The 23,397-nt window shown below is 32.3% G+C and overlaps 2 protein-coding genes across 4 annotated transcripts; one reads left to right on the plus strand and one right to left on the minus strand.

Moving 5' to 3' along the window:
- LOC126748580 (SLIT-ROBO Rho GTPase-activating protein 1-like) lies at positions 1 to 16,789 on the plus strand. Of its 3 annotated transcripts, none has more exons than XM_050457914.1 (12): positions 1 to 389; positions 10,038 to 10,221; positions 10,515 to 10,680; positions 10,738 to 10,959; positions 11,019 to 11,147; positions 11,199 to 11,420; positions 11,479 to 11,757; positions 11,809 to 12,100; positions 12,193 to 12,405; positions 12,947 to 13,526; positions 13,587 to 13,764; positions 15,432 to 16,789. In XM_050457914.1, exons 1-12 carry the CDS (start codon positions 317 to 319, stop codon positions 16,122 to 16,124), a joined length of 3,231 nt encoding a protein of 1,076 aa, XP_050313871.1. In that variant the 5' UTR covers positions 1 to 316; the 3' UTR covers positions 16,125 to 16,789. The 3 variants fall into 3 exon arrangements, with proteins under 3 accessions (XP_050313871.1, XP_050313870.1, XP_050313872.1); XM_050457913.1 differs by lacking the exon at positions 1 to 389 and adding an exon at positions 6,642 to 7,237; XM_050457915.1 differs by lacking the exon at positions 1 to 389 and adding an exon at positions 9,420 to 9,503.
- A 121-nt stretch (positions 16,790 to 16,910) lies between these two features.
- On the minus strand, positions 16,911 to 23,200 carry LOC126748482 (nodal modulator 2). The gene is made up of 12 exons (XM_050457733.1): positions 22,969 to 23,200; positions 20,964 to 21,063; positions 20,620 to 20,903; positions 20,396 to 20,564; positions 20,106 to 20,342; positions 19,602 to 20,026; positions 19,373 to 19,548; positions 19,136 to 19,314; positions 18,368 to 19,084; positions 18,102 to 18,295; positions 17,804 to 18,050; positions 16,911 to 17,752 (listed from the first exon to the last, which is right to left on the minus strand). The coding sequence occupies exons 1-12, from the start codon at positions 23,103 to 23,105 to the stop codon at positions 17,138 to 17,140; spliced, it is 3,480 nt and encodes a 1,159-aa protein (XP_050313690.1). The 5' UTR covers positions 23,106 to 23,200; the 3' UTR covers positions 16,911 to 17,137.
- Between the last annotated feature and the right edge of the window lie 197 nt (positions 23,201 to 23,397).

Below are 23,397 nucleotides of genomic sequence, written 5' to 3' on the forward strand. Positions count from 1 at the left end.
TGTCTCGTCTTGTATGTTGTAGGACTGTGTGTAATCGGTGTTTGGTATACCCATTGTAAAATTCCTTGAAGAAAATTGTAATTAACATGTTCCTTTTTGGGTTGTGAACTTCTTTAATTAATTGACAACTTTAATTGAATTGTGTAATTTGTCCGTTAAATTAAGAAAAAATATTAACGTAAAAAAGACAAAGTGCCATAGCTGTAATATACCTTCTTTAATGTGAAAGGAAAGTGCCTTGTCCTGTCTGCTGTATAACAGAAACAGGAGTTTAAATAAAAAGTTTATTTTTTTATTAAACTATAAAAGCCTGAAAATGGATGAAAATGAAGATTGCAAATCACCTATTCGAAGACTAGGATCTACAAGAAAACTTCTGGTTTTTAACAGTAAGTAATATGACTTAACTCATACAATTATTAAAGCAATTATGAAGCTTTCAAATCCACCATAATTTGTTTAATCCATTGTTGTTCCAAAGATTGTTTTTTAATGACTTTAACAGCTCTATAATAAATTTATATTCTGGAGAGGCATTAGGCATATTAGTGCCTACCCTGTATGTAACTAGAAATTTTTTATTTTTGCAATGTCAGTAAAACTATATGTAGATTTTAACAACCAAAGTAGCTTTTTGTATAATAGAACTCCTAAATCCTTAAATATTTACTAAAACTTTATTAAGTAAAGCATTTTAGAAGATCTTCCATATAAAAATATTTACAAATAGAATATCATTCTAGTATAACAGACTTATAGATATATGGGTCTAAAGTAATACAAAATTATGAAAAAATAGTAGTTATTCTTTTCCATTGAAATGATGCTTATTAAATTTTGTATAGAGGTTTTACAACAAGATCTTCACATAATAAAGCAACTTGAATTCTTATAATAGAGCTTGCAGTGATGACAAGAATTTTTTTAAACTATATATCATGTCTATTACTAATGATTTATGTTAAAATCAAGTTTATTATGTTGAATGGTTTGTTAAAATGTAGCCACCCATAATTGACTGATTTTATGAAGGAGGTTCTACTGATGTTCTAACAAATTTTTAATTAGAAAAAGTTGAATAGTAGTTTAAGGTCAATAATTAAGAAACACTAGGTAGGTATTATATTAAATATGGAGAAATTTGTTTTTTTGTCTGTAACTTTAAAATGAAAGTGATGCATAAATTGGCTGTATCTTAATTTATCCTTATAAGTAGGTATATACTGTCTATTTATTATTTTTTTTATTCACAATAAAAATTCATCAGATATGAATATCCCCAAAGCTATGAATATTCAAAGCACATTCAAGTGTTTCATAAATATAAACCAAAATAATTCATATTAAATTAAAAAGGTTGGATTTTCTCTTTTCAATTTGCAGCATGTGAAGGAAAATTCCTGACATCCGTGACACTGCTCTTCCTGCCCAATATCATAAATTTATTTAGCTATTTTTAGATCTTTTTCTCTAGTGAACCTTTCTCCTTGTTTAGTCTTTATATCAATTCCCATCCCAGATATGCAGAGAAAAGAAAACCATTAAGACACATTGCCAAGTGGTGCAGTTTATCACAAACATTTACTTATTACCTGTATAGAGAATCATACACTGAACATGAGAGTATATGTGGTATAAATAAATGTATTTATTTATTTATAATAGTTCAAAAATACAAATGTTGCTATTTTCCATTGATAAACTGTTTTTAATGATGTTTCATGCTTATACTCTAAGAAAAGAAGGCCTCATCTTCTCTTTGCCTAAGTAAATATTTAAGAGATCACTTGCTGATCCCGATAAGCAAAATACTAATTAATATACAATCCTATTAAGCCATACCAAACTTGATAGTGTTATGTTATTTAGGGACACACCAATTGAGTTGTTGCTGATGGGCAGTTTGAAACTATTAGATATTACTTTTGATCAATATTTGAAATGTCAGGTTAAGAAGTAGCTGTTACGCTTCATGTCATTGTAGTAAGCAGGCACTTTTAACATTTTACTATGCCAACTTTCATTCATTTTTGCATTATGGCATTGTCAATTTTGGTGTAAGTTCACTGGCTTCCAGAGTATTTTTAATTTAATTTATAGAGACAAATGTATAGAGACAACAATGTAGGGAGCACTTTAAAGAAAAGAAGGTTCTTACTTTAATTGGGGTGTATATTTATGAAATAAGTACTTATGTTAATAAAAATAAACAATTTTTTTTAACAAATAGACCTTTTGACATCAAACAGCCTTTTATCAAAGAAATATTTATATTGTCTGTAAAATTTTTAACCATTTCAGTTGTAGTATCTAAGGCTAAAGTAATATTTACTTGAACGGAATATTCACTGCTTAGATGAGTTTTTTTTCATGATTGGTACTTATAGGCTTTATATTTCTAGTGAGTAATATAATAGCAAAAAATCTAATATTTAAAATTAATATAATAAGTGTGAAGTGTAATGGTGATTGTTTTGGAAAAAATTGACTATTCTTACTTGTTTTAATATTATATTTTGACCTTTTTTTTTAGTTACTTTGTACCAAGGAAATAAAAGTAAATAATAAATAAAATTACCTTTATCCTGCTCATATAAAATTAAGGACACCGTAAATAAACCTGGGAAGCTCAGTTCATGTTAACAAAGCTAAATCTTAACTAATTTAGTTCTAAATTGCAAAATATGTAGAAAATCAAGGTAATAAAAAAAAATTAAATAAAGAAGAGCAAACCATAATTAAACATTTAACTTAAAAAATTGTATTTGTCATATTGGGCAAATAAAAAATGCTGGCCCAAACTATAAACACTTAAAAAATTGTAATTTAATCTAATCTGTAGCATTAAAATTCTCATCTATGCTATAATCTTTTCCAGACAACCAATTTGTTACTGATTTTTTGAAGTTTAATTTTTTTGAATATTTTTCAATACCACAAGCAGCTTATTATATATCTTGATATTTTTGAAACATGGAATTTTTTATCAAACTTGATGTTGGAATAGGTAGGGGAATCAAGTTAAGGTTCCTAGTGTCATATGAATAGATATGGTTGGTGTAACATTTAAAATGTTTATTACAGAAATATGATTTAATATGGTGTATAATGCCTCTTATTCCAAAATTTTCTAGACAATCAATCAATACTTTATGGTCCATTGTATTGAGAGATTTTGATAAATCTAGAAAAACAATTTCTTTATTTGTTTCGAGTTTTTCGTATATATTTGATATAAGGTAAAAAAATGCCTCAGCGATTGAAGTGTTCTCTGTAAAACCAAATTGTTGGTATAGTATTTCATCAATTCCTGAAGAGGTGCTTTTTATTTCTTGCATAATTTCTTTAAGTTCGATCACATCGGTATGAGATATACAGGGTGTTCCGTTGATCATGTTACAAACTTCTAGGGTAGATAGTAAATGTGAAAGAAAAGAAGAAAAGGTTATATAAACATGGGTCCGGAAATGTTTCCTCAGGGATCTCTTTGAAGGTAACCTTTAAAAACTATAGTTTTTGTTTTATAGCGTCGGAACTACTTTAGCTCCCGCAACCAATTTTGAGGCATAAATTATTGTTAGTACGTTTATCCTATTTAACCTATGAAACAAAAATTATCTAATTAAATTATTAAAATTATTTTTGATATGGTAGATATCCTAATTAATATATGTAAGTTTTAAAATTACTTGATTGCACAGTCACAGATTTACAGAATACTGTTCTATAATATTCTGTAAATCTGTGGCACAGTATTGCGGGACATCCAGCAGAAAGTTAGAAGTTCAGTCCTGATTAATTCTCAAACCTTTTTAACATGCACTATCGCTTTTCGGCAAATGAACTTTAGCATTATTAATAAAATAATTAATTCTGGTGCTGTATCTTAATTTACTCTTCGTCAATTTTCAGAAAAACGGTGATATTTAGCGATTTTTGCGGAGAGTACCTTTTTTATGCAAAAGGCATAGGAGCATCCTAATCTGATACGGAAATGGGCAGAAATTGAAGTCTTAGAGAAATTAACCCCATTTATATTTATTTATAATTTATCAGGGGATATTTGGTTTACACGCCCCTGGTTAAAATTATTTTTGTTTAGTAGGTTCTTCTTCTTCCTTGGCTGCAATGGACTCACGTCTTTTGACGGCCGCCCAATGCCCGTGCCTCAATGACAGGTGTGCCTGGACACGTCTGGATTGGCATCAATGCCTTTCATGGTGACTTTATAGGTTTACTTGGTTTAACTAGTTTGGACAAATTAGGAAAACATATATAGACACTCTTCTCGCTCTGTGGCTATCAGAGCATTACAAGACAGCCGGATAAAAGGATTAAAAAGCTAGGGTAGTAAGCGTATAAGCAAGCACACTCTATATACATGCATGTTTACAGATTGATGTTATTGTTGATAAGGTTTTCTATGATAAATTGAGTGGCTTTAGATTTTGGTTTTGCACATACAGACTTTTCATTAACTGGTCCCATTTGTTCTTTCAAAGTCGATTGGTATTTTCTTTGGCAGTTCATTTCGTCCATTACACAGTCAAACAGGATATGGTTTAGTGTTCCTGGCTGTCCACATACACAGTTTGGGTTTTCGCTAATTCCTATCTTGTGTAGATGCATTGGTGTTAAACAGTGACTAGATCTCATTCTATTAAGGAGTGTAATTGATTTTCTTTTAATGTAGGGAATATCATTGAACCAGGGTTTTTTTAGTGGTTTTGGTTCCATTTTTGCATATTCTGCTCCTTTTCCGATTGGCCAGTTGGTGTACCGGCTTTCCCACTTCTTCCATATTGCTGTTTTGCCATCATTAATGAAACGTTCTGCGTTGATAATATTTGGTTGGGTTACTCGTTCCAGTTGTCTTCCTACTTGGGCGAGTTCATCGGCCCTGTCATTGCCCCTTATACCTGTATGACTTGGTATCCACATTAATTTTATGTTATTATCCCCTCTATTAATTATTTCTTGTCTTGTTGTTAGAGTTATATAGTCCCTTTCCTTGTTAATTCCAGGCAATTGCTTGCAGTCCACTGAGTGAATCCGAAATATAAGTAGTTTTTTTTTTTGTTCCAGCCAGGCATTTAACAGCTTCCCTTATTGTTAGCATTTCTGCTGTAGAAATTGGTGTATAGTTGTTTAACCTCCTATGGATTTCTATCTGTGGATTTTCACAAAAAATTCTTATACCACATGTTTTGGTACTAGGTTCTACTGATGCATCTGTGAAGACTGGGGTATACTCCGGGAAACTTGCAACAATATCTAAGAATTTTTTGTTGTTTGATCCTTCTTTACCTAATTCTGACTTTATTAGCTGAACTGAACTCATTTGATAATGATATGATGACTCATAGCATGGTAGTAGTTTGGATTTGTGGATTTTTTTCAATGTCATGCAGCATAAAGTCCAAGGCTTCCATGTTAACACTTGCATACACGTTAAGTAAGTTGTTAAAAATGGTGTCATTTAACATGTTTATGTGTTTGGCAATAAATTTTAAGGACAACCATGCTCTTCTTAGGTCCAAGGGCATTTCTCCTGCTTCCGATAGTAAAGTTCTTATTGGTGTAGACTTCATAAAGCCTAAGGCTATTCTTATGGTGGTTTACTGAATCCTGTTTAGCTTATTCCAGTTGGCTTTGGTTGTTTTAAAGATGCATTGTGATCCAAAGTCTCAAGTGTGTTCTCACTATACCTTTATATATCATTAGCAATGTTCTAGGGTCACTACTCTACCAGACTTGTTCCTTTTAGGGCTTTCGTACAACTATTTGTAATGTGTTACCCACTCTATACTTGTATTATTAATTTTTAGATTTGCTGGTGTATTTTTTAGGTTTCCTTTTGAAAATGTCATAGCTTTGGTTTTTTGTTCTGAAATTTTCAAGCCATGATTTTGTAGCCATAAATTTACTCTATTTAAGTGGTTCTATGTAGTACTGTTATATTTCTATTTACATCCTTGCCTGGTATCAGAATAACAAAGTCGTCTGCAAATTCTAGCATTTGAACTTCCTCTGCATTTAAGTACTTTAATGGTGCGATGTAGCAGTGCGTTGTTTAGTAGGTAACAATAACACTTTTAAAGACTTAGAAGTTATGTCCTATAATTCTTCGTCTAAACTGATTAACTCCCTTCAAATGACACTTTGATCCGAGAGATAATCCTGCACTAATTTAACCCTGAGTCCACCACCCACTAGTCCTTGTAAACAGGGCTGTACTAAATTAAAATAGTCTCATCATCAAATATCATTTGATCCATAGACCTAATAGATCCGCGCGTTGTAAACGTAGCTTTATGTTAAGGGATGTGGTTGTATTAATTGATCATGAGGCAAGAAAGACCTTAGGAAGAGTTTGGAGCCGCACCCTTTAAGGGTTTTATGGTTGATTGAGCTATAGAAATATCCTTTAACTTCTGCAGTTGGTGTTGGTGCGGCAACAGTGGTAAATAGCATATTATAAACACATGGCGTGCATCCGCTATCTATCCGCTTCCATCGCATCGCCATGCCACCCAAACCCTTCCTTCTTGCCCTGCCCTACCCTCGTCCCGTCTCGCCTCTCCTTGTCTTCCTTGCACCGTTTGCGTTGCGTGCCTTGCCTTGCTTGTTATTGAATTGAATATATGAACTCGAGTCGAGCGGCAGCTCTCAACCTTGGCCGTTGTGTATTTATTTCGAATAACCCGTGTATAAAATTACGATTTTTCTTTTATTTTTAGAAACAGGCGTACGGCGGCAGTGTTCGGGGATTATTTTTAAAATTATAACTTCCGCCGTTGCTTCCAGGATAGGTGCGGCAACGATGCTGCGGTTTCTCTTTTTTCTCTTTTTTTAAATGGCACAAGATTTATTATTATAAAAGCGGCGCAGCGTAGCGCGACGCTTTAGACTCGATTCTTGGGTAAACCGTCAATAAAAACAGGGAAAAGTGGCCGCCGCCTCTGGCCACTGGACCAGGAAATGACTGGACTACTTCTGTCACTTCTGGCTCCACTGACTGTCACTGTGAACTGTGATTTGTGCCGCTTGTATAGTTTTCTTTTCAGTGAATAATAATAGAAAAACTTCTTGTTTATAGCAGGAATCTATTTAACATAACCTCATGTTTACGGGCGAACCGATATTACTAACAGAAACAAGATGTTTCAGTGTATAATACAACAAAAGAACGGCTGGATTCACTCTTATAATACCGAAAACAAGGATGTGTTTCCAGGTGCGTTTACTATCCCAAGTTTTCCCGACCTCATTCTGTTATTTTCCAGTTTTTCTTGATAAAATACACTTTATTATAAATCACTCTTATGTTTGTTTATATGAGGTGTAGCATTAGGTTTTTCCTAAAATATCCCTTATTAACTAAGTTTTACTTATAAGCCCTTTACACTATAAGTAGGAAACTTAAGCTGAATTAATAAATAAATAGGAAATATTTATGTGATATCTGATCATTGTTAATGCCTATTTTTCCAACTTTTCTATAACATCTTGAATGCCCTTTTGAGATACCACCAAAACGTTAAATATTTATTATATAAGCAAAGAATGATCACAATATGCCTGCACTATTATCTGAAGCAGATGTACTCAATGACTTCTTTGCTAGCTCTAATAATTTCAATGACACAACATGCAAAAAAAAATTACTCTATGAAAATAGCAAGGCTTTCAATTTCCCCATTTTACTAAATTTTATGATGCTTACTCTAAAAAATATTATAGTTTCAATTGGTACTAATTTGGAAGGCCTTGATTGGCTATTAATAAAAGATGTAATAACTTGTTTCCATTCTGCAGCAAAAGCCCTTCTCAATATTATTCATTCCTGTATCTTAGTCAAAGACAAAATATACTTTATTTACTAAGTTTACAAACTTGTGCTAAAAGCTTCCTAATCCTAGAATTGACAATACTATTAGTTATTTGGTTGTTAAGGTAAAACAGGATGCAGAATACATTCTGATTGTACATAGGAGCATAATTCATATCATCAAAGAAAAAACTAAAAAAAAGAAGAAAAGGCAAGAACTAACATAAAACAAGAATTTAAAAAAATCTGATCAACAGATATATAATTAATTTGAAATATTAAAATGATTCCTTCAAATACCCTTCAATTCTGTAGTAAGCTTTTTGTAAGATTAATTTCTTTAGTTCCCTCCTAAACTTTTTAAGGTCTGTAACAGTCCTAATCGAAAAAGGAACATCAAATATTTTATGACTAATAAATACATATAAGAGAGTTTCTTGTAAGTGAGGAGGTGGGGATTGAAAGACATAAGTTGTTTACTTGATGAATATTATGACTGATGCAGGATGGTGGACTAACGGACTTATGTATGGGTGTAGCAGTTTCCAATATAAAGAGTGAGAAAACTGTTAAAATTCTTTCAGCTACAAAAGAGACTCTCAGACCAACTCCACACAGATACCTTAATGCTTTTTTCTGAATAGTAAAAATGATGTTAAGGAGTCCCTTGGAGCACAAACCCCAAAATGGCAACCCATATCGGATATTTATTTATTTATTTGGAGGGATCAGTAAACCCTAACACCCTACCACATTTATTGATTTTTTAATTAATTTACTAGGAACTGCGAATTTTTTTCCTGATCACTATTACAAATTCAATTTGTTGTAAAGTCTAGGTGTGAAAAATAGACCTGTGTGCTTTAGTTATCGCTTGTGATTGTTATTTTTACAGAAATAAATTTAATAAGATTACAGATTGACCATAAATTATATTTTTATTTATTTAACAAGGCTCCCTAAAGAACAGTGATGAGATATTTAAGGAATGTTTGAGTAGGGTTTTGCCTGTATTAAGTGAAATATTTTAAATATATCCCTGGTACATCTTTTCTAAGTAGTTTATGATTGTTCTACCAATGGTTTTTGACCTTAGAATCAGAAGTTCAGTGACATATTTACTTCTTATTTTATAAATCTGTGTAAGACTTCAGTACATGTAATTATGTTCAGTAAATGTATTTAATAATAAAAATACTTCTTATATCCTTCTATGAGTTAATCTGTTCCTTTCAGAATGTAAAGCGAATAACACTGTATATAGCGCCAATTTACTTAAAAATACTTTCAGCCAACTAAAATCAATATATAATCAAATACTAGTTGGTAATTCTTATATCTTACTAAACTGCCCTAAAGCCAAACTTGAAAAGATAAAGTTTACACATGTGCAGCAGGTGCAAATTTATTTTTATAACCATAAACACCAATCAATTACCAGGTACCTAAAATTGTGTATATATTTTTCCTTTAACCTACTAAATGTTTGTAGGTGCTGCAATTAAGATAATAAATTCACACTTTGTAAATGAAGTGATAACAAAAGTGTTTATGAACTATGTTTTAAATAATAATCTTATATAGGTTATAGTGGGCTGATTATTTATTATGAGGAGAATATCCTGTGAGCTGAGCTGTGTCCCCTTGACCCAAAGTAACTGTGGCTTTCAAAGTAATGATTTTTAATGTTTAGTTTATATTATCCCCAGGATTGTCCCTTAAGAAAAAATCGAGATATTTAACCTTGATTCTGTTATAATAGTTAATTGTGGGGTTATTAATAAGGTAAACAAACATGTAACTGGCATCATTTACCATTATACCACAAATATTTCTTGATACAGATTTATTTGTTGTAGGCACACATACTCAGGTTCCTAAAATGGTATAAAAAGTAAAGTAAATATGCTTTTCCTTAAATCTATTGTTAGTAGGTGTTTTGTTAAGATAATAAATTTATATGATAATAAGGTGTTGGCTATACTACAAAACAAATAATAGTATATGCTAAATATAGAGTAGGATAATTTTTTGCTCATTCACTATATAAAAAAAATGGAACAAGTGCTAACAGTTTCATTTTTGCTTTTAGATAGTTTTGTGACCAAGATAATATTTTATATTTAATTTTTCATCAGACTTAAAGACAATTTTCACTAATAAAATACATCTGTAATGCCATTGACTAATTAAGTTCTAATTTCAGATATAAGGCTTCAGTTAAATGAACAATTAAGATGTCTGGATGTACGAATGGAAGCTCAAGTAGCTCTTCTGACAGAGTTACAGGACTTTTTCCGAAGACGTGGAGAACTCGAATTAGATTATTCAAAAAATTTGGACAAACTTGCTAAGAGCTTACAACTTAGGCATAAAGAACAGAAACAAAAGTAAATATTATTTTATTTAAAAAAAATTGCATATTATCTTTAGAAATTCCATATATTTATGTCCTGATAGTGATTTAGTTATAAATTCAACAAGACAGCACCAAAAGCAACACATTTTAATAATTACATAATTTACAGTCTCTGTTGATAGATTTAAAACAATCTGAAATATTGGCAAAAATTGCTCAATTTGTACATTCACTGGCTTTCAACTTTTATTTATTTTCTTTGACATCTAAAAAAATCCCGAAAATAAAATTTCAGAGTAATTTATTGTTTTAACGTTTTATTAGACGGGAGCAGTGGCCATTATTCTCAAGTTATGCATGTTGGCAACAATTGGTTACTCAAACAAAAAACTTAAGCAGAGACCATGTAGCACTCTCGGAGGTTTACTCGACTCATTTAGTTTCGCGGTTAGGACAGGTTATGGATGATGTACAACGAATATACAAACGGGTAAATTATTGGATTTTTGGTTAAAAGTTTTTTCTTTCATTTCGTTCATTATTTTAGTGTCGTGAAATTGGTTATGAAACACACGAAGAGATTTTGAGAGTTCTACATGAGCTGCATACTACTATGAAGACGTACCATAGCTATCAGTCAGAATTGAGACAGACAGAGACGAAACTTAGAGCCGCTGAGGTTCAGCGGACCAAACTTGAAGGCACACTTTCTCATGATAAGCTTGAAAGGTCTAAAAAATACAAACTTATGGAGAAAGAAGTTTCTAAGGTATGCAACAAATTTATTTCTTAAGGATAGAAAGTAATAAAATTAAATATTTTTTTCAGAGGAGAAGTAAGTACACAGATGCTAAAATTAAAGCCCTAAAGGCTAGGAACGAATATATATTATGCTTAGAGGCCTCCAATACCACTATCCACAAGTATTTTGTTGATGACTTATCGGATCTTATTGACGTAAGTTTTTTCCAGAAAAGAGAAAAATTTGTAATAATATTAAATTTTTAGTGTATGGATTTCGGATTTCATAATTGTATTTCCCGAGCACTACTGATGCACGTAACTGCCGAAGAGGGTCGACAAAAGTCTGTACAAAGTGGACTGGACTCGCTATCTTCCTGTATAAATTCACTGGACTCACGATTGGACAAACAGCGTTTCCTCGAATATAACCACAGCGCTTTTATGATACCTAAAAAGCTTGAGTTTCAGGGCCAGAAAACTGAAGAGGTACTACTACAGTTTTTATTCCCGTAAGCAGAAATCCCATATAGCTTTGTATTTTTAGCCAGCCGAACCCGACATACAGGGAGAGCTTCATAGAGAAATGGAGAGTAGATTAAGTCAGCTACAGCAGAGAGTGACATCGTTAAGGGCTGAATCCGAAGAGGTGTGGAAGACATTAGAGACCGCCGAGACTAGTCTAATGGAAATGCTAAATGCGAAAGATTATGACTGCAGTGGATATTTTGGAGAAAATGCTCAGTTACCTTTAAATAAGCCGCCTGAAGCGCTGTCGATAAAAGCCAGGGCCGATAAGCAGGAAACCGAGGAGTTTTATTTAACGGTAAATTAATAAAATATCAAATGAAAGTTGTCTTGACCATTCTTATTTTAGAAATTTCGGGAATATTTGTTGGGCTCGTCGAAAATTGCTCGGTTGGACGCAAAACAAGAGTACCTAAGGCAATCCCTTGTAACTGACGCACCCGAGTTATGTCAGTCAATAATTAGTTGCAGCAGCCGACCAGTCACTCAGATTAAAACACCAAAGCGAAAGCGAATTGGCCGATTGCAGCTCAGTGGTCAGCCGAAATTATTTGGTGGTTCATTGGAGGAATATCAAGAGGCTACCAATCAAGATATTCCGCTTATTTTACGCTCTTGCATTAGAGTTATTAATTTGTACGGTAAGTTGTTAGTCTTGTAATAATTTTTTATGTGTATTAACAATTTTTTCAATAATATAAAAAACGCATTGAATGCATGTTGAATTTTATAGGGTTACACCATCAAGGAATCTTCAGAGTATCCGGATCTCAAGTGGAAATTAATAATTTTCGAGAGTGGTTCGAACGAGGGGAAGATCCATTGGCAGACATGACGGACGCCTCTGACATTAACAGCGTCGCGGGTGTGTTTAAATTGTATCTCAGGGAGCTTCGGGAGCCCCTGTTTCCCATCATATATTTTGAACAGATCATGGAGTTGGCACGTAAGTTTGATTTTTTGCTTGTTTAAACCTGTAAATCGGTTTAGGAATTAATCTAATTTAAAATTAACGTTATATCTCGAAGAAATAGTCAGTGTTTCTCTCGAGAAGACCAGATTAAATTAAATAGGATTAAATTAAACTCCAAGTCACGGGACTCAAATATATTGGAATGTAAAGTCAAATGATTACATGTGTTTCACCTGTACTAGGCAGCATTAGATCTACTATAAGAAATAAACAGTTAAGGGTAGAAACTATCCTTTCTAGATTCATTAGAGAAAATAGAAATGTTTTTTTCGAAATTGACAGGCAACCTTCATGCACCGATAATGTAATACAATTCTCGTCAATTTCACTATATTCTCTCTTTTTTACATATTTCTTTCTTACAGCAAATTAGATGATGCCTAGTACAGGCGAAACACACGCTTTTCGCCTTCCTTTGACCTTATATTCCAATATACTTGAAATCTGTGACGTGGGGTTTAATTTATTACTATTTAAAGTCTTATCTTAACTTATCCATTAATTTTGTTTATAGAATTGGAAAACAAACGGGAATTCATAAGCAAGATGAGAGAGGTAGTGAAAAGTTTACCCAGACCGGTGATGATAGTATTGAGATACCTCTTTGCATTTTTAAACCATTTATCCGAATTCGCTGATGAAAATATGATGGACCCATACAACTTGGCCATTTGTTTCGGGCCCACTTTGGTGCCAGTACCGGACGATAAAGACCAAGTGCAATATCAAAACCAAGTGAACGAGCTTATTAAGAACATCATCATTTTCCATGACGAGATCTTTCCCAATGACGACGGGCCAGTTTACGAGAAATATATATCCACAAATACTCAAGACGATCAGGACGTTGGTGACTCCCCATCTGATCAAACTCAAGACGATATTGACTCTGAGGTTTGTCCCTCTGAAGATGATTCTGAAAATTTAGAGGCGACAGCACAATTCGATTTTATTGCAAGATCAAACAGAGAATTGTCCCTAAAGAGGGGTGAAACCGTGGTACTTTATTCACAAGTCTCAAACGATTGGTGGCGAGGAGCAGTTAATGGCCAAGAAGGCCTTGTTCCTGACAAATATATCTCTTTAAAAATTAGGTAAGTGCTTTTTAAAAATTGCACCAGTTACAAGGGAGCTAATTCTAAATTCTATTTTAGAGATGAAAGCGAACGTGATGTAAAAGTCCTCACCGGAAGCTCATCTGAAGAATCGATTAGGCGACGTCTCAGACGAGCGTCAGTCAGCTCAAACGATTTAAATCGAGAAACGCACTTGAATCGTTCGGTTGTTGAACATTCCGAACCTGCCGCTGCGCTTTCTTGGACCAGCTCAGAGGTATTAGAGACCACTGTTTAATACACTTTACTTTATTTTTGACATTTTTTTGGCTGTGCCCTATATAATTTAGATAAGATATGTGCAATCGTTTTTTTTTTGTTGCATGTGCATGTTTTTTGTGCTCGTTTTTTTGCCGTTTTTTTTTAGCTTTGGCTTAGCAAAACTTACCATCAAAATGGTAATTTAAAGGTATATAGGGCATTTTTGCGAATGTTCAAATTAAACCTGTAATTTTGTTTACTGGACGTAATTATTTTTAGATAAATGTATTATTATTTTTTAAGTTCTTTTTTAAAATGAGTCCTGTCCTTGGTACTTGCCCATATTACTTTTTATACAGGATGTCTCATCTAATTAGGAAACGTTAAGGAATAATTTATTTTGCAAAAAGAGGCTTATTTATAATTCTTTAATATCTGAATAAAATTATTAAAGTTAGAGACTTTTTTTTGTAAGTAAATTTTCTAAAAAGAATAGAAGGCAAGCAATTCTAAACAGTAAGAATTGGAATGTATGGTAAATGACTAAAATAACTGGTGCAAAAGGTTTCTTTTTTTATACAAATATAGAATGGAGTAGTTTTAACTCTGAATATTTGTTAATCATATTTAAAGACATTCTGTATATTTTTACTAACTGGGCATGTTTAATATTGAAGGAATGCTTTAAACTATATAAATAAAACAGCGTTTAAAGAATCACTAAGTGATTTAAAGTTCTTACCAGGAAAAAATCAAGTTTAATCAACGTTATATCAGTATTTATACATATTAAGAACTTTGGATTAGTATATAATTTAAGAAGTTACATATATTTATTTTTAGTAGTTATTTTAATTCCTTTTGATACATATCTGTTTTGCCTTTGTTTGCTAAATTTGCTAGTTATATTATACCTACTAGGTAGGATTGCACAATAAATAAAACAAAAATTTTCAATATACATATTAAAATTACTTTTTGGATTTTATTTTTTATCCCTTTTTATTATTTCATTTGGATTATCTGGTTTTTGCGCTTGTTTGTTGCTTTGTATGTGTAAAAGTTGGAAGTACTACTTACTTTTTTATGTTTTGTTTTGTTGTTTTCTTAGAAGTAAACTAGTTAGTATCCTAGAGTCGAGCCGTCGTTATGATTTAAGGTGAGCATAAGTTACATTTTTCATTTCTTGACTTTCAAAGCTCAGTAAAACTTTTTATTTCTTGGTTAAATTTACATCATCTCTCGAGGGCCTTTTTATACTTTTGCAAACCAGTATCATTATTCTAAATTCCTCATTGCTTATATATCAGTATTAATTATATCATATTTAGTTTCTCATCCCATAATTTAACCTTTTTCTACCACTCACCTTAAATAGCTTTAATATCATAGGAAAAACACTTATTCTTAATTATAAATTCTGAATTTAACTTCTATCTCTCTGTCATAACAAAAACGCATTTTTATGGGTTATTTAGAGGTAGAAGTTGGCTTCTATCAATTGATTGTTTGATTTGTGCCAATGATCTGTAATTATTGGCACATAACATAGCCCTTTCATTTGATTTTTGTAACGATTTGTGCAAACAGTTTTTTACTGATGCTATTTAGTCTATGTTCTAGTTATTAAATATGTATGTACCTATAAAAAATTAAAATTTGTTATTTTGCATTTTTTTCCAGCACATATCAAATAGCACAAACGCAAGCGGTGACTTAAGTCAGAATATACGACTTCAGAAGACCTTAAGAGACATTTCGAAAGTAAGTGAACCTGACAATGGTACTGAAAAGGAAAAAGCCGAAATAGACGAGTCCAATGTAAATTTTAACGAAAATAGAGACTTATGGCAGCGGAGAGCGAATAGTGAGGCAGCAGCAGCAGCCGCCTCCTCGCACCACCCTCAAAGACATTCTGCTGAAGTACATAGACAAAGTCATACGCCCGACCTCGTCATGGATTTACCGTTGTCTAGTTCCATCTCCGTTTTTTCGAATTTATGTTTCCCGGAGGAAGCCAAGAGTAATACGTCCCAAGATGTCGAAAGTCCAGAAATGACTACTGCAGCTGAGACTTTTGCTAAGCAAAATCAAAATACTTTAAAAAAGAATACAAAAATTATGCTCGAAGATGGGGAATTTATGACTATAACAAGCCCAGCGGTCAGCAGAAAATATGCTACATTAGGGAGTAGCACCGCAACTACTGCTGCTGCAACATTAAATTCAACGTCCACTTTTAAACCTCAACCTCCTCCTCCTCCAATTGCTCCTAAAGAAAAACCTTTGGTATTAAAAAAACCAGCTCAATTTTCAGTTCCTTTAAGAACATCTGCCTCTATTGAAATGGTATACAAAAATGAACTTCCTTCTTAGTCACTTAACTAATTACATATTCCAGAGAGTTTTCTATTAAATTTTTGTAATTGGAAAACATTAGTGGAGAATTTTTTTAATAATATGTTTGTTCACTAAATGATGGCCTGAATTAGCGGCATTGAGGCTCAAACGTCGTAAAAATTTGTATTTTTTGTAATTTATTTGACCTATACAACAAATGATAAGACTGGAGTAGTAATGTCGACTGTCTTTATATTGGATTGACACGAGCTTAGATTCTTTACAAAACGTACATTATATTTTATATAACTGTAAACATCTGATAACCCCTTATACCCTTGTACATATCTTGGTATATTAGTGGCAATCCGATGTAAAAACAACCCAATTAAAGTACACGTTTGTATATTTGTTTAACTCTGAGTATATATTAAGTATTAATTTAAGTAGATCTGAGTATTTTTTACCTAAATATTACAAGTCCATAACTCGTAACTATTGATGTTTAACATGTATTTATTTCTGTTAAGAATGCATCACATATGGTTTCTGCATGTACTAAACGTATTTAGTATATGTCCTCGGGGCATAGCGCATATTATCTGTTTATCTTAACTATACAATTTTAACTTTTTTTATTTTATATACCGACGCGGATATTAACGAGATTTATATAATCAATAAAGCTAATATTACTTTTATTCTTGTTTTATTCATATACATTCACTATGGGAATTTTGAGGGCTATAAAATAATGGATTTTCTTCTTAAGTATGTCTTACTCTCCCCTAAATCATAGGTCCAAATAAAAAAAACTCATAATTCAAATAACAGCTTTATTAAAAAATGTATTTCATATCAACTATTGCTTTTCACTTAAATAAGTTCAATACAATAAACAATTGGTTTCATCTGTTAATTAGGACACAATTTTTCATATTAAATCTAATCATTCAATGCAATAAACAGAAAATAAAATCAAGAATTATGTAAGAAGTAAATAAATAAAGTGGAATAATATGTGCAACTCAATTCAAACTATCTAAAGATTAATTAGTCTTCTTTGGTTTATGCTTTCGAACATTATTAATATCCTGCACAATTTGGTCTATATCTTCATACTCGACAGGGCTTGGGAGAGAAAGTAGAGGAAAGTAGGAGCTTATAGAATCAATATTAAAATTGAGGTGTTGTTTTAATATGCCTAAAATAGGCTCGATATTATAGAACAACACGAGCCCCATTAAAATAGAAAGAATTGACAATAAAGAAAATTGTTTTATCGGTTGTTCTTTTGCATGCAGTTTTGATTTGAAGGTAACTTCAACGAATTTGAAACCTGAGTTTGCTTTGAAGTAAACAATATCAGAAGTTCCTTTGATATGGTGTGTGGATTCTAAATGTACAGAGTAATCATTGCCGTCCAATGGGAGGGAAGGCAAGTGAACCAAAAGTCCCACATTCTTGTTGCCTTCAATTTTTATGTTCAAGCTGTCTATGGTTGCCGAATAAATCACTGCTTGGCCACCAGTCTCGCGATATACTACTACCTTCAAATATTTGTAGTTTTCCACTTTTTCAGTAAAAACCTTTAGGAGAACATCGGTTACTAATATTGGCTTGAAGATGATAATATTAGCATCCTTTATATCCTCTTTAATGTTCTGAAAAAAGTTGTCTTAATAATTTTTCCAAATTAAATATTATTTTTTTACCGGTATTTCAATACACCGTGGGCTAGTTCCCTGCACTAAATTACGATCTGAAGCATGAATTGCAACTTTAAAAGAGCAATAAGGTTGTAATCCACGAATTCTAAACGAGCCCATTGAATCCGTTGTTGCCTCTTCAGATAATCCTGTACAATTTTCTATGCCCTGTGCTACAACATTTATTTTTTCCACTGGATCACCGTTTACCGTTGTAATTTTTCCAAATGCGCTAAAGGCAACACGTTTGCCCCTGAAATACACAACGTATATTCTATATATTTAACCGAAATAAGTAGCATACAATAAAGAAACGTTGATGGTCTGTCCCTCTTTGACTCCTAAGATTTGAGATGCTGGCTCAAAAGAATATTCCTTCATCATGGGCCTCAAGAAATAGTCTCCACTACTTAACGAGTGAAAAACTACTTCTCCTTTATTGTTGGTTTGAAGATTTTTACGAAAACTTTCTCCACCAGAAAGGGATAACAGAACTCCCTGAAAAAATCAAATACAATTTTTAGGTTAATGTTGAACAAAGTAAATTTAACCCTACACAGAAGTACCCACCTGCAAAGGTGACTTATCTGCTTCATCTATAACTCGAACCTTAATTTCAGCTAATTTTTGAGCAGTAAAATCTCCATTCTTCTCAGGCCCAACTAAAATATAAGATTCTTTTTCAGCTGCAATGCTATACTTGTAACGACTGTCCAAAGGAATGAACTTGTAATTCCCATTACTATCAGTTTCTTGTGTATATTCTTCATTCGTATTTAAGTTTTTCACAGTAACCTTTACCCCTTCTAAGGTAGGATTGACTTTTCCCTCAAACACTAAACCTAAAATAGCTTTAAATTTATGACCATAATTGTGACAGTCAGGGGTTCCTTCGATTTTTGCAGTTACAGGAGAAAAGAACAATTTTTCTGACCTAGGGGTCAAAGTAGCAATTTCTCCAGGTTTCAGCATCAATTTGATACCATAGTTTCCAACTTCAAAGTTAGACAGTTGGTTAAACTGATCAGTCTCACTCTCTACATGGACTTGAATTGGTCCATGATCTCTATCTGCTTCAATAGATAAATCTACCACATGTTTTTGGGCATTTAGTTGTATTAAATTATTATCACCCGAAGTATCATATGTTAAAGTGTCAAATTCAAATTCATGACAACTGTTTATTGACAACAAATATTGACCAGCTGTATCTAAACATGCAGTTGTCGACCCTTTCGAGACATATATTTTTTGAGGTCTGTTATCTTTTAAAGACTTATAACTAACCTAAAATAGAAACAATATAGCATATTTAAATACAATTTTTGCATTGCTTACTGTTGTCTCATGAGTAGCAATAAAATTAATCTTATAGCCAGTTTGGACAAATTCAGGTACTTCCACTTTTTCAGCATTAACATTTACTGTTAGTTTTGACTTTTCCCAGCATAATTTTTCATCCGAAATTTCAACTTCATAGACCCCAGGTTGAATATCAGTTTCTACATAGTTTGAATCTAAAAAAAAGACAAACCGTTAATTGGTTCATGTAAATTCTTACAGATGTTTCCTTACTCTTTACGATAATTTTTCTCTTTTTTGAGTTAGATTTTAAAGTAACAGTTAAATCATCACAATCTTCCTTCCTAAGGCATTTCACTGTTCCAAAAATAGTGGATTTTAGTTTTGAAAATACCAATTCTCTAACATTTGTTGAAAAAACTTCAATTTTTTGAACCACTGGGAAAAATCTTAAAAAATATAGTAAATACCAGTTGTGCATTAATTTGTTAATCACACTCACTGCAAGCCATTTTTTATATCCTCACTGTTAACCCTAACACTAACTTCATACTGTCCTGGGGGCAAAAACTCACAAAATTCTTGTAACTCATCACTAACAGTTTCTATTAATGAAGATGATCCAATTTTAGTGAAAATTATCCTCTGTGGTTTCTCATTTATCACTCTTCCACACACTTTATATGCTGAAGGGACTAGATCTGGTAAAGTAGAAAGGCTTGTCTCTATGTTGAATGTAATTTCATCAAATAACATATTTTCTGCTTCTGCTTTTAGCTGATACTTCCCAGTTTTTAATTTCTCAAGCTTATATTGTCCCATGTTATCAGTGGTTGTTACTTGTACCCCATTAAGGTATATTTTGGCATCCGTAATTGGTTCATTTTTGTGACTAAATACTCTACCTGGCAGAGTAAATCCTATTACCTAAATTAATAACTTGGTCTTGATGAAATGTTCCCCTTTTTTTAAATTTTTTTTTTTTGCTTTAACTTTTATTACTTACCTGAAAATGCTGGTTCATTTCAACATTTGCATGTTGAACAAAAAATTCCTTTTTGTCAGGCTGATAGTCAATGTTTTTTTCTTTATAATAAGGAGCCACAAAGTAAGAACCAATAGGAACAACTGGGAAATTAAATTCACCAGTGGAACCTGTCTTGACATAGCAGATAAACAGATCATTTTTGCTTAATTCTATAATACCATTAGTTTCACAACCAGCAGTTGGTATTTGTTGACCCTGAAAAATAATTTTGTTTCATTGATATACATGATATGAAATTAAGGTATTACTGTAGATTTTTGTGCATAAAGAACAATAATGGTATTTTCAACTGGGTTTTGATCTGCTGTTAGAACTTTTCCTTTAACTTCATAACCTTGAATGATTAAACTATTTACAGGTAGCTCAGTGTTTCCTTCAGTTACAGTCACTGTTACTGAATCTTTCATAAGTTTCCATCTAAAATTCAAGATGAGTAGTTTTGAAATATGGTTATTATAGATGTTATTTATACTTTGGATGGGAGATTTTAACAGAGTATGTCCCTGGATAAACAGGAGTAAATGAAAAACTTCCATCTGCACCAGTTTCTGTAGTTCTTTCTCCATCTTTAGATGTTAACTTGACAGCAACTCCTTGGGGCCCTCTTTGTATATCTCCAAAACTTTCAACCCTACCTGTGATACCAAACCCTTTAAACAAAAAATTGATGTCCTTCCCTTCACTGCAAGGGTCTTTTCCATTGATATTTAGATTCACTTCTTTTGGTGTGAAACTCCAACCAGGAGGCCCAGATATCTAAAAGTTTCAGTTGAGAATTACAATGTTATAGTAATGAATAGTAAACTGTAATAGTACCTCTAATTTAAATTCACCTTTATCATATAAAGGTACAAAATAATAGCCATTATTCGGAGCGCAAGTAGTTTTATCTTTAACAATACCTTGCTTTGTTATCCTAAAAGAAAATGTTCAACTCAGCTTAGTTGGAATCAACTTGGTCTTGTTACAATAATAATGAATTTATAAATTTTCAAAGTGTCTATGTAGCATTCTCCCTTAATGATTCAAATAGACCTTTATATAATTCAATAACACTCCAAAAGGCCAATATGAGACACCACATACTTAATAATTACTGTTACTTGAAATGGACTGAACCTATACAAGATCGAACAAATAAGCCATGAGGCTTAATTTACAAATTTTATAAGATAGGCAACATTTTACTTTAAAAAATCTTCATTATGATCTTTAATCATTTGTAGAATCTATATTAAGCTATGCCTGGGGTGGACTTTACTTCAATGTTCTTAATCAATTAAACATAATTCATAATTAATCATAGAATCATTTATCAAATAGGTTACTGAATAGTTTGTGATTTGTCAGATTGCTCATTAACTTTGGTTAGGTTATTTCTAACTTGCCTTAAAATTGCAATGGTAATACCTGTTCACAAAAAAAGGATCTAAAAAAGATGTCAAAAATTTCCCTTGTTCCAATTATTGGCAAGATTTTTGAGTCTTTAAGAATCAGATTGAGGTTCTTGAGGCATTTGAAGGGGCCATAAGCTTAAGCTTGGATCATAGGCAGTCCTATTTAAGTGATAGAAGCCATTTTATTTACTTTAAGGGGTGCCTAACATTGTGGTGCTTCACCATGAGGTGTTTTTCAAGAATTTGTCATTGGCTCTATTTTATTTTTGGTGTATGCTAATGACCTGAACTGTCATCCCTGTGCCATCCATTACTTGCATGCTGATAATACTATTCCCCTGATTTTAGATGAAAAAATTTCAAAAAGTTGTCTGCACATATCTGAAAAACTGGCCTGTTTCCAATAGATTATGTTTGAATGAGTCAAAGACTCAACACACACCTTTTTCCTTCGAGATGCTGCTAGTCATCAACATGCCTTGGATGTGTCTGTGAACATCTTCAGGGTAACTCTGAACGAAGGATTAATATGGCAATGTCATGTTGAGAAAATGGCTTATCTGTAACTTGGGTAGTTCCGGATCCATTCCTACTACATTCAGTGCAGCATATTTTAATTATTTCTACTTCTCAATGACAAATAATATCTAATTAATTAGGGTAATTGTATGTGTGAGTTACAGAGATTGCTGTATAACCTTTAGATTTTTAATTGACTTTTGTAAGAGCTATATAATATTTTGCATCATTAAATGAATTGAATTGAATAGCTAGAATTACAAAATATTTCTAAGTATGCCTATTCATTTTCTGTGTAAATTATACATTTGGAAACGGTTGATATTTTTCCCAGGCAACTAAAATAATTTTTGTATTAATTCCAGGCATTTTTTTGCCTCGCCTAATTGATTAGTATCACTTTAAACCCTTTAATGTAAGTATCCTTTTACATGCTTCCAGGCACTCAAATATTTTCCTAATTTTTTCAGGCAATTGAAGGGTTTAAACATAAGTACTCCACAGTTAATACAACTACCTGGAAGAATTAAATGAATATTTTTCCAAAGTAGATTTTTATGATTATTTCAATTACCTCTGCACATACAGGTGACAATGCCTAGTTAATATTTATTAGAAATATTAGAGTTAGGATATACCAGTAATTAACTAATTTTTAAGATGTAAATTAATAAATAAATATGCCATTTTAATAGATGAAGTTTTTTTTACACATAGAAAGCTTATGAGTGAAATCATACATTCCTTGTGGAAGGATTGCCCAAGGATAGGGATTGCTACATCAGTTTTATCAATTGGGAAAAAGCCTTGCAGGGCAAATGGGAGTTTATAAATAAATGTAGTGGTTTTAAACATACATAACGGCTTAAATTTTACTTAATAAAGCTCCTTAACAACTTACTTACAATTTAACCTCAATTTTTGAAAAATCGATTGGTACGTGGCTTTTAATGAATCCCCCACAACCCAATACTTCATCACCACTCACGAAAGTTAAAGGGAAAATGAGGAGGATCGTATAAGTTATACAAAGGGGTTTCATGGTATTTAAGTTTTAGAGAAAATTTTAATATACTATAAATTTTTCGGCCATGTAAAATGTAAACAGTGTGGGCCACTGTATGATCACGTGACTGTACGGACTGTACAAACGTCAAAATTGCCATTCTAACGATTCAGCTGTTCTTTTTTTTACATTGGCCTTTAGACGTAGGTCCAATATAGTGTTGCTTTTTAAAGAAAAATTTTTCACCAGATCAGAAAGTATGGGGTTGGGTATATTTCATCATTTAAAATAGTTTAAACCCAATAAAACCTTAGTAGTCATGTTGAAG

The sequence above is a fragment of the Anthonomus grandis genome, chromosome 22 (assembly GCF_022605725.1).
Source record: "Anthonomus grandis grandis chromosome 22, icAntGran1.3, whole genome shotgun sequence".
Lineage (NCBI taxonomy): Eukaryota > Metazoa > Arthropoda > Insecta > Coleoptera > Curculionidae > Anthonomus > Anthonomus grandis.

Excerpts from the sequence above, each read along its gene's own strand:
- LOC126748580 (XM_050457913.1), top strand. The coding sequence starts at position 7,162 with ATGTTTCAGTGTATAATACAACAAAAGAACGGCTGGATTCACTCTTAT. Across the intron at positions 7,238-10,037 it reads AAACAAGGATGTGTTTCCAG|ATATAAGGCTTCAGTTAAAT; the intron begins GTGCGTTTACTA and ends TTCTAATTTCAG. Across the intron at positions 10,222-10,514 it reads CATAAAGAACAGAAACAAAA|ACGGGAGCAGTGGCCATTAT; the intron begins GTAAATATTATT and ends ACGTTTTATTAG.
- LOC126748482 (XM_050457733.1), bottom strand. The coding sequence starts at position 23,105 with ATGAAACCCCTTTGTATAACTTATACGATCCTCCTCATTTTCCCTTTA. Across the intron at positions 20,027-20,105 it reads AAATGAACCAGCATTTTCAG|GTAATAGGATTTACTCTGCC; the intron begins GTAAGTAATAAA and ends TTATTAATTTAG. Across the intron at positions 19,315-19,372 it reads GAGAAAAATTATCGTAAAGA|ATTCAAACTATGTAGAAACT; the intron begins GTAAGGAAACAT and ends TCTTTTTTTTAG.